Source organism: Grus americana, chromosome Z (genome assembly GCF_028858705.1).
Source record: "Grus americana isolate bGruAme1 chromosome Z, bGruAme1.mat, whole genome shotgun sequence".
NCBI lineage: Eukaryota > Metazoa > Chordata > Aves > Gruiformes > Gruidae > Grus > Grus americana.
Genome location: NC_072891.1, coordinates 14,630,851 through 14,645,705, shown reverse-complemented (window position 1 = coordinate 14,645,705; position 14,855 = coordinate 14,630,851). Strand labels below are relative to the sequence as shown.

At 38.6% G+C, this 14,855-nt stretch overlaps 2 protein-coding genes across 4 annotated transcripts in view; both read left to right on the top strand.

Annotated features, from left to right (window-relative positions):
- Window positions 1-3,681, top strand: part of NUP155 (nucleoporin 155) — a 33,990-nt gene extending 30,309 nt beyond the window's left edge. For all 3 annotated transcript variants that reach the window (XM_054809661.1, XM_054809662.1, XM_054809663.1), the window contains 3 exons: window positions 1,013-1,149; window positions 1,911-2,011; window positions 3,227-3,681. In XM_054809661.1, coding sequence (XP_054665636.1) covers window positions 1,013-1,149; window positions 1,911-2,011; window positions 3,227-3,365 — 377 coding nt within the window. In that variant the 3' untranslated portion in view covers window positions 3,366-3,681. The remainder of the gene's footprint in view (window positions 1-1,012; window positions 1,150-1,910; window positions 2,012-3,226) is intronic.
- Window positions 3,682-7,319: 3,638 nt separating this feature from the next.
- Window positions 7,320-14,855, top strand: part of CPLANE1 (ciliogenesis and planar polarity effector complex subunit 1) — a 61,809-nt gene continuing 54,273 nt past the window's right edge. The window contains exons 1-9 of the mRNA XM_054809665.1: window positions 7,320-7,417; window positions 8,138-8,289; window positions 9,122-9,257; window positions 9,451-9,570; window positions 10,422-10,651; window positions 10,997-11,103; window positions 13,175-13,331; window positions 14,089-14,192; window positions 14,336-14,518. Of these exons, the coding sequence (XP_054665640.1) occupies window positions 8,203-8,289; window positions 9,122-9,257; window positions 9,451-9,570; window positions 10,422-10,651; window positions 10,997-11,103; window positions 13,175-13,331; window positions 14,089-14,192; window positions 14,336-14,518 (1,124 nt within the window). The 5' untranslated portion in view covers window positions 7,320-7,417; window positions 8,138-8,202. The remainder of the gene's footprint in view (window positions 7,418-8,137; window positions 8,290-9,121; window positions 9,258-9,450; window positions 9,571-10,421; window positions 10,652-10,996; window positions 11,104-13,174; window positions 13,332-14,088; window positions 14,193-14,335; window positions 14,519-14,855) is intronic.

The following is a 14,855-nucleotide window of genomic DNA, read 5'->3' as shown; positions in this document are numbered from 1 at the left end:
TACTTTTCAGTTTTGTCCAGGAAATTAGGAACCAAAGAATTGTGATACTTGCTCGTTATTACAGTGACTTTGACACAGGATTGAGGAGAGGGAGGTTAGACAAAAAGTAGAAATAGAATTCCTATTGGTTTCTAATTTTGTAAACACAGTATAATTGTATGATTACAAAACCATTACAGTTTTTACAGGTGCGGTTTTTCCTAGAATTTAGCTAGGTGTTTAACCAGAATTTACAGTTTTTCTCCTGGATGGGAAGTAAATGAAGTTTAGAAGGCAGCAACAGTTATTTTTGGATGGCTGTGCGGATCTCATTTTAGAAAGTAGTAAAGTTTGTTTGTATCAAAGTACAAAGTAAAAATGTCTGTTTATAGGTATAATAAGATTTTAGGCAACCACATTTATCTGCTGTCTTTTGAAGTATCTACTGCTATCTGCAGGGGCAGATTCTAAAAACAGAATTAAGACTTCTAGATACTTTTGGAGCTTCTTTCTGCTTTTGAGGTCCTCACGTGTGTTGACAACTTGGTATTATATAAAAACCTAGAAAATATATTGTTCAGCACTAAATGTTCTTTTACTAAAATACTGTAAATAATTTAGTGCTGAACAATATATTGTTAATTGTTACTGACACATAAACATGATAAAAGATGCAGTAGTGTTGCTGGCTATTCTAGCAAATGAAATGATAGTATGGTCTTCTGTGCTGAAACAGAAGTTAATGAACTTTAAGAGCATACTTCTGTGGCACAGCTATAATAAAGTATTTAGTGTGAGTAATCCCTGTCATGCATTGCTGATAGCTTAATACCGTCTTTGGAGGTAGTTATATTTTGCATGTCCTTCCCTCAGTGCAGACTGGGGGAAACTTATATGTGCTTCATGGAGAAAGGGACCAACTGTGTGGAAGACAGAAAATTAAACTTGGAATAAATCACTTTCAAATGCCTTTCTTTGCTAGACTCCCATTAACAAGTTAGAATCTAAACATCCCATTATTTTTGTCCTCCAGATTTTTTAGTGCAGTTTCTAGAGCAACAGGTCTGCACTTTGAACTGGGATGTAGGTTTTGTAACATACACCATGCAAGAAATTGGAGTGCCATTGCCAAAGCTGCTTGAAGTATATGACCAGTTGTTCAAAGCACGGGTAAGGAAAATAGCCACAAAATAAAAATTTTGTTTTCAACTATTATCAAGATCTGTCTTTGGCAGGAAACATAAAGTAATGTAAGGTGTGATATATCAAAATCGCAACTTCATAGCTTTTGTTGTCTTTTCTCACTCAAAGGCTCTTAATGCTGCTTTTTTTTTTCTGCTGTTGATTTTATTCACTTCAATCCTAAAGTATGAGGAAAATTGTTAATCCTTTTACTTCACCTAAAGCTGATTTACGATTAAATAGGACTAGAATCCTATTATATTGCAGAGGGAACAGGATATCTTCAATATATTAATTTTATTTGTTTCCTGTTAATGATTAAAATTTGCTGTATTACTGCATCTTGTCTAATCTATTGATGCAATAGGCATAAAGAATAAGTAGTCATATTTTTAACTTTTGGTTTGTAGAACAGGCTTAAACAGAATTAAAACAAAGAGAGTTGACTTGTTTCTTCTTACCCAGATTCCTTACAGTGTAAGGAATTCAGAACTTCCTAAAATCTATTATTTACGGACTGTTAGATAACCGAAAATTGAGTTAAATTCATGTATGTTTTAGTACTCAAAAGTCAAAATAGTACTTAAATGTAGACTTAATATAGATTAAGACAGAATTCCCATTTCTCTTACATTTTTGTTACAATGAGTAAATAATTACCACAGCTGGCAATTTGTGTGTATACACACACTTTTTTTTTTCTCGTCTCTTTAAATTTGTCTCCTTAATACTTTGGAATCTTTTTTTAGGATCCATATTGGAATAGAATGAAAAAGCCTTTACATCTTTTAGAGTGTATTCATGTATTGTTATCAGGATATGTACATGATCCAAGCAGAGTACTTCTGAGGTAAGAAAGGCAACTATATTCTAATAAATAGTGAAGGATATGAAATATCCTAAAGTACTTGCACTTCAGCAGTCTCCAAAGCTTTCATTGTTTTCTTTTGGGTGAATTTAGTATTTCTTTCCTAGCAGTGATTACTGAGATGACTCATTCCAAACCAGTTGGTAGAAAATCATAGGGTCCTCCCTATAAACTACTCCAATAAAGATAGTTATCTTCACTTCACTGAAGATTCATGAGGAACTGAGAGGATTATTTTGTAAATTTTGGCAGCATACTTTAAAGAGTAGTACAGACAAATTTGAGGGAATATGGGAAAAGTGGGGAAAAATGAGAATGGGGCATTTTGTGAATGAAACAGTGAATTGTTTAATGAAGAATGGCTAGAAGCACTCAGTTCTTGTATTCTGGAAAAGAGAACACTAAACATGGGGATAGATCTTACCAAATTGTTTTTAGTCTGTAACAGGAAAGAATTTAGGTTTAATATTAGAAAAAAGTTTCTAGCTAAAAGAATAACTATGTACTTGAACAAGTTGCTTGCACAGTATGGAATCTCTAGCTTTGGCAGCTTTTGTGAATAGACTATACAAACTTAATTCAGACCAATCTTGTCTTGGAAGCAATGAGCAGAACTAGGCAAAGCACTGATAACTGTTCTAACCATAAATTTTTCTAATTCTCTTGAAAATATACATGTAAATATGCCCTGTTTACATACAGAGTTTACATCTGTCTTTTTTCTCACTTTTTTGATCTTTTATGGTTAGCTGATTTAAATCCTCTAACTTACTAGAACTTTAGTGAATGTTGTCTAATTTTAATATCTACTTAGATATTAATACCTAAATTGTTTAATAGTAATTTTAGATATATAAATTGCTATCTAAATTAATAACTTATCCATTGATTGTATTCATATCTAAAGTTATAGGTAAATATTGACTATTTCATGTTGCTATTAACTATCATGGTTTTTTGTTTAATATCAGATAAATAGTAATGATTCATTTATCTTCCCATTATGCCTTAGTCACAAGCATTAGATTTCAAAAATCAACTTTTCTGATGAACAGTTAAATACTTAAAAGTATCTGACAGAGTCTTGCTGATATGTTATTCCACTAAAACTCAAGGAATGCTCACTTTCTATTTCAGATTAATTCTTATATACAGAAATAAAAAGGAGCTTGTTATTATTCTATGTTTTCTTTACAGGCGAAGATTCACAAATGTTTGCTTGGATGCTGTTAGTTGTTACCTGGTTGAACTTCAGTCTATGAGCCCAACACTAATGGTGCAGACTACCATTGGGAATTTTAAATCATTACAGGCTAAATTAGAACGGCTTCACTGATTGACTAATATAACAGAATGATTAGCTCAGATAAAATGAACTGTGAAATAAAAGTTCAGATGTCTGCACTGAATCTCTGGAAGAACAAATACCCAGGAGGAAATTCTGAGAAAGTTGTATCTCCTGCTGCGGTTATTGATTGCGTGACCTGTATTCGTGCTATTCTAAAGGTATCTACAAATTGTAGAATGTAAATGTGACAAATGGAGTTTCTTTTACTACTGCCAAGTTTCTTTTACTACTACCAAACAATTGAAAGCCTTTTTTTGTTTTTATACTCTTGATATGAAATGAAATAAAATGAAATACATTGTGTGATATTTCCATTGAGGATTGAACATATTTGGAAAATATTTTTCATTAGGTAACATGAAATAATGGAGAAAAGTAGGATGTAAAATCTAGTTGGTAGCTGTTTTACATATATCAAACCAAGAAATGACAACTGCAGAAGGCAAGATAATGATAAAAGTGCATGTAGATGAGTCAGGCTGTAAATGTGGTCATACCAGGAAGTAGTGATCCAGTCATAACTCTCTGCACAAGTTTATTGGCAGGTTTTCAGTAACAAAGATAATCATTATTTTGTAACTCTCACATTAAACACTGCCTGCCTCTGTAAACAGAATGTTTTAAATGAAAGTGCAGAAACCAGAAATCTGATTTGTATTGCAGGTGAAAGAACAGTATTAAATGGCATAGGAAAAATAATTTGATGGGCTTTTTAATAAATATGTTGTATCTGTTAAAATCAAATAAAGAAGTCGAGAAGTGACTTCTGTCTACTCTCATTACATGCACACAAGCACCAAATTGTGTATATTCCTTAAAGGAAGCAAAACCTATGCATCATCCTATATGCATGCTTCCTAACATTTTAAAACTTTATCCTGCAAGGAAATCTGTTTTGTCTCTGGTTTGCTGCTATGCATTGTGTACATATTTCAACAACACAAACACTATATAACATGTACAAGAAATTGCCAGTTCATGCTGATCCCAGACTTGGGAACAGGCACAACTCACAGACTTGAGTTTCAGCTCCTCTTCTTTTTTTCCTCTCTTCTTTTTTCCCTCTCTTCTTTTTTCCTCCTCCCCTCTCTTTTCCTTTCACCCCTTTTTTGCCCCCAGCTAATAGAATATGAATGCCTCTGCCAATATTGCAGGTTTTTCAAAGAGTATTTCAAAGTATATCAAGAGTCATCTTTGGTACTTCTCAGATGATTGTGCGTCATTTCAGTGTAGACATTGCCTTTCATTTTCATAGCACATGCTCTGCTCTATGATGGAAGAGGGTAGGTTCTGTTCCCCAATTTAAATTTGGAGGGATGTGGAAAGCTGAGATGAGAGGAGAAGGGTGGATGGATTAATGCAGTAGGTGAAACAAATGGTGACAAGTACAGGGAAGTAACTGACCAATGTGAACATTAACCACTTTTCCTTAACAAAATCGTCACCAGTTGAATGATTACTTTTGTTGGTTTGGGAGTTTTTTCTTCTGTCCCAGTGTTACTTGTTCTCAATCAAGAGTGGTTAAAAGAAGGTAGAAAGGGACTTGGTCAGAAGTGGTTTGAGGAACAAGAGCCAGTTTGAAGGAATAGCTACTTTAAGGGAATCCAAAGGTATTGCTTCAAGGCAATGAAACAAAGTGACTGTCTGCTCACCCTACTTGTATTTCATAGAATCATAGAATGGTTTGGGTTGGAAGGGACCTCAAAGATCATCTAGTTCCAACCCCCCTGCCATGGGCAGGGACACCCTCCACTAGACCACGTTGCCCAGAGCCCCATCCAACCTGGCCTTGAACACTTCCAGGGAGGGGGCATCCACAGCTTCTCTGGGCAACCTGTGCCAGTGCCTCACCACCCTCACAGGGAAGAATTTCTTCCTAACATCTAATCTAAATTGACCCTCCTTCAGCTTAAACCCATTCCCCCTTGTCCTGTCACTACTCTCCCTGATAAACAGTCCCTCTCCAGCTTTCCTGTAGGCCCCCCTTTTAGGTACTGGTAAGCTGCAATTAGATCTCCCTGGAGCCTTCTTTTCTCCAGGCTGAACAATTCCAGCTCTCTCAGCCTGTCCTCATAGGAGAGGTGCTCCAGCCCTCGGATCCACTTCACGGCCCTCCTCTGGACTCCCTCCAACAGCTCGATGCCTCTCCTGTACTGGGGCCCCCAGAGCTGGACGCAGTACTCCAGGTGGGGTCTCACCAGGGCAGAATCACCTCCTTCAACCTGGTCACACTTCTTGTGATGCAGCCCAGGACACAGTTGGCTTTCTGGGCTGCAAGCGCACGCTGCCAGCTCATGCTGAGCCTCTCATCTATCAATACCCCCAAGTCCTTCTCCTCAGGGCTGCTTTCAATCCATTCCTCGCCCAGCCTATAGTCGTGCTTGGGATTGCGCCAACCCACGTGCAGGACCTTGCACTTGGCCTTGTGGAACTTCATGCGGTTCGCACGGGCCCACTTCTCAGCCTGTCAAGGTCCCTCTGGATGGCATCCCTTGCCTCCAGTGTGTCGACCACACCATACAGCTTGGTGTCGTCAGCAAACTTGCAGAGGGTGTGCTCGATCCCACTGTCCATGTCGCTGACAAAGATGTTAAACAGTGCCGGTCCCAATACATTCCCTGAGGAGCACAACTCATCACTGATCTCCACTTGGACATTGGGCTGTTGACCACAACTCTTTTGAGCGTGACCATCCAGCCAATTCCATATACACTGAGTGGTCCATCCATCAAATCCATGTCTCTCCAACTTAGAGACAAGGATGTCATGTAGGACAGTGTCAAATGCTTTGCACAAGTCCAGGTAGATGACGGATGACATCTGTTGCTCTTCCCTTGTCCACCGATGCTATGACCCCATCATAGAAGGCCACCAAATTTGTCAGGCACGATTTGCCCTTAGTGAAGCCATGTTGGCTGTCACCAATCACCTCCTTATTTTCCATGTGCCTGAGCGTAGTCACCAGGAGGGTCTGCTCCATGATCTGGCCAGGCACAGAGGTGAGACTGACTGGCCTGTAGTTCCCTGGGTCTTCCTTTTTTCCCTGCTTAAGAATGGGGGTTAGGTTTCCCCTTTTCCAGTTGGTGGGAACTTTGCCGAATTGCCAGGACTTCTCAAATATGATGGAGAGTGGCCTGGCCACTTCATCCACCAGTTCCCTCAAGACCAGTGGATGCATCTCATCAGGTCCCATGGAGACTTGTGCACCTTCAGGTTCCTTAAATATTCTCGAACCTAATTTTCTCCTACAGTGATCTTTTCCTTCATTCTCCCAGTCCCTGCCTTCTGTGACCTGGGCAGTGTGGCTCAAGCACTTGCCAGTGAAGACTGAGGCAAAGAAGTCATTGAGTACCTCAGCCTTCTCCATATCCTGGGTAACCAGGTCACCTGTTTCATTCCAGAGGGGACCCACATTTTCCCTCATCTTCCTTTTATCACTGACATAGCTATACAAACTTTTCCTGTTGTCCTTAACATCCCTGGCCAGAATTTCACCTAAATTCCTGTATTTGACAGGGAGCGTTGGTCTCTTACAGCTGCCTTCCCTACTGTCACTCACCCCCCCTCCGCTCATCTCCGAATACTGATGACGATGCAAATTCCCACATAGAACTTCAGCAGCGTGCCCTATTGCAAGGGGAACCCCAGGCTGCCGCCATAGGCAGTACGTGGTGCCCGGCTTTCCCCGTTGAAGGAGAGGTTCTCATTCAGGACTCCGCCGGCAGTCTTCTCGAAACTCATGAGACTTCTACCCAGCTGCCAAGCCGGCAGGTTCGGGGGCTAAGGGGTAGACGGAAGCCGTACGCCGAGCCCTGCTGCCATGGGCAAACCTCCGGCGCGTGGCTGCCTGGAAGAGGCAAACCGTCGGGCGAGGCTCGCTCCTGCGCTTGCGCACTGCGCTGCCCGTGCCCCGCCTCCGGCCGTTGACTCGCAGCCGTTGGCAGCCAAGGCGTGAGTGCGGCCTGGGTGGTGCCGGCGCCTTGGCTTGGGGTTCTGGGTGTATGCGGCGGCCCATCAGCGCCCTGCCTCTGCTGATTGTGGTGAGCATCGATTTGGGCATGCATCATGTCCCTTTGTCTGTGTTCTGAGGGCTGGAGTTAGCCTGAGGGATCGTCTCTGCCCTGACTAGTCGCGGCGGGATTCTTGTGGAAGGCGCCCGGAAGAGGGAGGGGAAGTCGGTCCCCCTTCCCTTACTCCCCACACAGAGGGAAGCGGCTTGCCAATGCTCTGATTTGCCTCGGGGGCTGTGCCGCCCGTCGCGTAAATCCCCCGAAACGTGAGGCAGCAGCTTGGAGTCCGGCGCTGATCTCCTTCGGTGGTAGGTTACCCCACGTTCTGTCACCCCGCGGCCTGAGGTGGCTCCGAGGCGAGGATGTCCTCCTGCCCCCTTCCCTCTGCGTGGTTTAGGGTCTGAAACGCAGCCGTGCCGAAGGAGCCCAGATGATATTTTGCTTGAGTTTCTGATCTGCACTTAGGAGGCTGCGGTATGTTTTCCATGCTTTCTGCGTTCTTGTTAGAGCTTTTAGCAAGATACTTTGTCTTGTGGCTCCTTTCTCTTAACTCCTTATGGAGCAAGCATGTAATCTGCACGGCTGAACTGCAAGTAGCTCGTGAGCTACGTGAGTGAATATAGTCGTTTTAGTTTGGAAATACAGGTAAGCATCAGTTCTATTTGTGTTTAGCAGAAAGCTGCTACAGTTAAGAGTTTGTGTCTAGATTCCCATCTTCTAATCCCACCCCCCAAATTTTTCTTTCTTCAGATTCTTTATAGATATGTGAAAAAGCCACTATTTGCTTTTATTTATAATGGTTACATAGAGGTTTAATGAGAATGGAGATTAAGCTAGATGTTCTCATCTCTACGAGTATCAAGCAAAGAAAACCATGGCCTCGCATTTCATGGATTGGACAGGTAAATGTAATAAACTTTTATTTAAATAAAATTCTGCAAAGAATAGATTTTTTAAATTATATTTTGCACTTCTGCTTACGAGGGAGGGTATGTTTAAAAAAGCCTCAGGAAGTGATTTGAGTGTACCCCACCTAGGAGTTACTGAAATAAATGGTTTTTCTGTCTTACTGACTTGAGTCTGGAGATTCAAAATTTCTCATATAAACAATGAGGACTCTGTTGTTGGTTTTTTTTTTTTCCAAAAACCTTGTCTCTTATATGAGGTTGTTTTGATGGTTCTAGTTTTTCATAACCTTCTTCACACTATGTTGTTGGAAATCGTGAACAATTTTTTTTCCCCATTCCATCTTGCATGTGTTGGCAGATATGCTTTCTTAAGCTTTTTTAATAAAATGAACCTAATATTTTTTTCCTTCCCTTCTAATATATAATTTGAGTTTAAGTAGGTAACCATTTAAGGCCAATTCCTTCTTCTGTTGAAATCACTGGCAAAAATCTAAGTTAAACACTACAAGACACCTAGTGTCTAATTTGTTGTTGTGTTGTCATTTGCTGGTAGTTAAGATACTTCAAAGAACTTATTAATAACAATTGTAAAATTAGTTCGTTAGTTTGAAACCTGTGAACCACATTCATCATAGTAGGTTGGTGCTAGCTATGATGTTGTACTGTAAAGCAAATATGCCAAAGAATGAAGACAATATGGTAATTGCACATCTTTTCTGTTTTAAAAAAATTATTTTTCCCTGACATTTTTTATCTATGTGTTATTTGGCAGGCCTACATAGAAAATGACATTTTAAGAATGAAATGCTTTTTTTGCTTTCAACAGGAAAAAGAGGCTATTTTTCTTCTAGATGATAAACGTATAAATGAAATTAACCTGGCATCAGGGAAGACAAAGAAGAAAATCCCTCGGCTGCAGTCATTGTTGAAAAATGTAGTTGTTTTAACAACATCAAGAAATGGTTAAGTATAATATCTTATGTATTATAAACTCATGTTATTTTATCTGTAGTTGTAACAGTTTAGAAAGGCAGAATATATAAAGGGTTTGCCAGTTCACTGTCAGCTTTAGAACAGTGGCTAAGATGAAAGGGAAGTAATTTTAAGTATGTCACAATAATATCCATCAAAACATCTCTCCCTCGATGAATACAGGTGCTTGGTTGGCAGGAGTACTTACAACTGGAGAGCTATTTCTTTGGAATAAAGATCAGGACTGCTTGAAAATTGTGCCAGCAATCAAAGAGTCTAGGAACATAATTGCAGCAGCACAAGGTGGGTTTTTTCAATTAGTCTTGAAAAATGGAATAGAGTGGAAGCAGTTTTCCATTTGTTAAGTGTTATTGCACAAGTAAAAGCTATACTCTCACATTGTTTTGCACTTGTGTAATTTGTGTGCTAGCTGAGCTTTGACAAGTGTCCTTTTTGTCACTTGAATGGTACATTTTTTTGTATTTAGTAATGTCCTATAAATAGTAATTTTAAATACAGTAAATATTTTTTAATGGTTATTTTTTAACTGTAGAAAAACATTCCTTACTAGGTTATCAATATCTTACAACAGACGTACATCTGATGTAAACCCTATATGGATAATTTGTAGTTTTTTCTGTAGGTAGATTTTTATGTCAAATGTTAACTGGAGAGAATAATGTAAAGGCACGTATTTGCAAACTTAAGTGTCAAATATTGTCATGTATTGAATAATCTCACTGATACCAGGTTGTAATGTGAAGTACTGTACAAGCAATTCTGTCATTTCAGGGAAGATCGGTAGTGCATTTAGGACCTGAAGGTAATGGATAGTAGAGTACTTACACATTTATTATATAGTTTTCATGAAAGACGGATTTCAAGAAAGATGATCTCGGGAAACAACTCTAATGATTGTGGGAAAGATGATTCATAAAATGCATAAAAAAGGGCTTCCCATGTGACATTACTGCTGCTCAAGGTCTACTATCAGTGATGAAACTGGAAATGAAAGACACTTAAGGTGGCAGCTTGTATTTCTTGTGATAGAGAATAAAAGAAACTTCCTTTCTCTTTTCTTTTGAAATCTAACAGAGGAGCAGAAACTATTCTAGCACATTTTTGTCTTTATTGTTTGCCTTTTTTTTCCCCAGAGTGTTTAATGAGATTGCACTTGTATGTATCTGGAGATGGCAGAAAGGCACTATTAACTACTCCTACAGCATGTGTCTTTTTGTGGGAGAGCACAGAACATGAAAATATATCCTCTTATAAAAATTCGTCTTCTGGGCGTTGGACGCAAATTTTGCCTGATGAGTCAGTCATGCTGCCTTCTACCGAAGAAAAAGAAATTGGAGTGCATGCTGCTTTCATACAAAATGAGGTAAAAAACAAGCCCTAAAGCAGTCATTTAATCTCTTACGCAAATTAGAGCCACAGAAGCTACAGTGAATTTTGAGAGCGATGTCTCTTTGGTGTTGTGTGTAGGCTTAATTGTTCAGTTCATATTAGATTTAATGACAACATAAGAAAAACCATGCTGGATCAGGTCAAAGTTTATACTGTTATACTCAAAGTAATACTCTTGCCAGCCATTGTATTTCTGAATGACAATGTTATGTTACGTAATTTGAATTGTAATAACTATTGATCTAAATATGAAAATAGTGTGTAACCAGGTTTTTGGGTTTGTTCTACTTTTGGTTGTGGGTTTGGTTTTTTTCCACAGATACTGGGTGACTGCTGTTTGTGCTCTTTTGTGTTTTACTCTGGAGAATGTTTGGTGCTCACATTTTTGATTCTTCGATGGCATGAAAATACCTTTAAATATGTTAGGTAAGTTCAGAAGTATTTGAAGTTACATTAGCACAAGAGGAAGATTTTTATTATGAAGTGCTTTAGAGCTGGGCTTCAGAGCTGCAATTGAACACATTTACATTGATGTCCAATTAGCCTATGATTACAAGTACCTACTTATGTTTGCATATGTATGTACGTAGGGTGCCATATTATATATGCCTATATATAATCCAGATATGGGCATCTATGGTCATTTTCAAGTATTTAAATGTGGTTGATGTAATAGCATTTATGTATGTATTCCATAGTTCATTATTAACTTACACTTAAATAAAACTAAGTGTATTTATCACTGTATGTGAGTGGCTATGTATACATACACATGCCTACACACGCATGTGTGTTAGTGTCAGGGAGTTTTTTGCATCATGCTGAGGGAGTTTCCTGTTCTTGTTTTTCTTTATTACTAATGCATACTGTGCAGCCATGAATGCCCTCAATACCTCTTTCTCTTCTTTGTTGTGTATATTTGTATATTTTATTTGTCTTCTGTACCCCTTTTCATCTCTTAAGCCTAGAATATGTAAGAGTGTGCATTTCTCTGTCTGGGCTGGAACCGTGTACTGAAATAGTGTCCTGGTTCTGGCAAGGACAGAGTTAATTTCACAAAGAGCCAGGACAGGTGAGCCAAGCTGGCCGGGGGCTATTCCATACCGTGTGACGTCATGCTCACCATAAAAGGGGCCAGGCGGGCAGGGACGGGCTCGGCGCGGTTCCGGGACAGGTTGAGTGTAGGGTCGGCGGTGGGATCGGTAAATTGTTCTCTGTTATCACCCATTGTGAATATCTGTTATCAGTACTGTTGTTGATTGTTTCCCTCTCCCTTGCTGTCCCAGTAACCTGCCCTTATCCCAACCCTCGGGGCTTTGCCGTTGTTTTTCCGTTCTCCTCCCCAGCCCGCTGCCGCCGGGGGAGGGGTGAGTGAGCGGCGCGTGGCACCCAGCTACCAGCTGGGGCTAAACCATGTCAAATAGTTACAATGATACAACCACTTAAAAATGCAACTGAATAATAATCATGAACACATGTATAGTCCATTCTTCTTCCTAAGTGGGATATATATATGTACAAGTTTAAATGGATATGTCCTCTACAGGTATAACTTGAGTAACTTGCTAAAATTTTTCTCTACGCTTTATGTGGTACAACTGCTCTTGTTAAATGATGCCCTTTTCTTACTAACTTTAGTAATTATGTCCTTCTTGCCCTGCTAAGTGGCATCACTCTTCACTCAGTTTGTCAGTAGCATGCTAATGCCTTTCTGGTAAAAAAATTAAATAGAGCATAACATTCCCCGCGTAGAAGTGCGTATATATACACCATAGTATTTGCAGCCTGAAATTGTAGCCACATTTCTCAGCCATGTTACTCATAATTTCTTTATGCCAACTATTGCTCAATTTTGTTGCTTACTATTGTTTAATTTTTTGTCTGTTAGGTGGCATGCTTCCAAATGGAATCTTTCTTATGTTTTCTATCATGTTCTGAATCTTTTTAGGATAATTAAATGGTTTGGGTTGGAAGGGACCTCAAAGATCATCTAGTTCCAACCCCCCTGCTGCGGGCAGGGACACCCTCCACTAGACCACATTGCCCAAAGCCTCGTCCAACCTGGCCTTGAACACTTCCAGGGATGGGGCATCTACAGCTTCTTTGTTCAGAGCAGCATACTGTTGATTTTAATTTTTTGATTCTGAGTATTCCTGTGTTGGATGATGTTACGTTGTCTGAGGAAGCTGTTCCTGGCTAGAATGCAAGTGCCTTAATTATATGGCATCCATCTATATTTATTTGCATGTTCTATACATATAGCCCAAATTCCTGTCCCATAAAATTAATTCTCAGTGCTCAGAAGTAAGCTTTAAACTTGTGTAAATCCAAAATATTTTTCATTTGTAAGGTTTTTGAAGAAAAATAGATTTTTTTTTTTATTTATTGTTCATGCTTTATGTGTTTTAGTCTTGCATGGTTTTTACTATGTTTGAATCATCCCATTCAGCATACCTGAGTAACTTCTTGATTTTGTTGTCTTCTTTTTGGTATTCAGTTCTTTACCATATCAGATCCACTGGATACAGCAGACTTGTTCTCTTGTTAATTTGGTTCCTCCATGTGTGACTGTAAAGTCAAGAGGAGCGTTGCTATGTGCGTTTGCAAGAGATGGACTTATACTTGCAGTAGCTGTTAATCAAACTGATCCAAAGGTATGAATGCTAGACAGTATGTCATTTAAGCTAATAGTTCAGTTTGAATGAAGTTGTAACAAGGATTTAATAGCACATTTTTAGGAGTGATTTTTCAGCATTCTTATTGATACATGTGATTATTTTCACATTGATATCCATAGCTAAAAAATTCTGCCACAACTTACAGTTTTCTGAATGCTGTTGTTAAGAAATCCACATAAGCTCCTCTGTCATGTCTAATCTCCAAGAAATACAATAGTAAAGAAGCTAATTTCAGTTACTGCATTGTATCTGCAAAGATTGTAGAAGATTCTCAATAAGGCCTTGGCCTAACATGTATTGGAGGTTATGTTCTGACTTCATAATGTTATTCTTTCTAATAACTTGGAGACCAAATCTTAATGTAGTTTTTAGTGCTAATGATGACAGGGAGTATGGCAGTATGACAGCTTATTTAGTGTATCAGAATGGGATGATGCAGTTCTTCAAAGCTCCAAAGCTTCATCTACAAGACTGGAGAAGAGTGTTCTTAGATTATTTTATGGGTTTTAGAAAAACTTCTGTTAAAAAGAATATCAAACTATATATTGAATATATAATAACCTTTAATTATTTTTCAAATGTAGATATAGATTGAAGTGCAATGTCACTTTCATGTATTATAATGTTTCCAGTACATCAAACGTACCACATAACTTGCTAATAGAAATTGTTTTTTACAATAATGACATTTTAATACAAACACTTCCATTTTCTTTACTTTTTTTCTTTCTAGGCAACTCAGATTTTGTTTTTAAACACATTGAATTTTGTAACTGTTTCGGGTAGCCTTAAAGGTTGTAGTAGCAAGAATAGCATGGTTCCATCCAAGTTTATCAGGTCAGTAATTGATGTTGATTCTGCTGCTGTTGTGTTTGTGTTGTGTTGAGGGTTTTTTTTGTTTTCTTGGGATTTTTTCAACTATCCTAACCTTTTGATACAGAAATTTGACAGAGAAAAATATTTTTTCCTGTCCAATTTAGATCTTACTGGGTTGGCGATATGAGCTGGACTCCTGATAGCCTTTTCTTGGCTTGCATGTTAAAACGTGGATCTTTGATGTTATTGACATGTATGGGTGAATTGCTGACCTTGATTACTTCTGGCTGCTCTGTAGAATTTGGACCAGCAGAGCTTATTCCATTTCATCCACTAATATCATGCAGGTAAAAGAGTTTGAAAACGTTTATACGTTTTTGTCTTATGATCATATCTTGCTTCCTAACATACTTTTTACAGTTTTATATAAACTTCATCTTTCAAATTCACTCTTTTGCTTTTCATGTGTCTTCTCAGTATCTGTTTCTCATTCATAGTTCTCTTCTATTTCTTATAATGGGTTTGTCGTGATGAAAATTGGCATTGTGACAATGTAAGTATACATTAAGTTGATTTTGGGGTTTTTTAAAGTGTTTGAATTTAGTAATAATTACAAATAGCATGTTTTATAATGTAAGAAGAAATTAAACTTACACAAGTACTGAAAGTGCAAATTTATTTTAA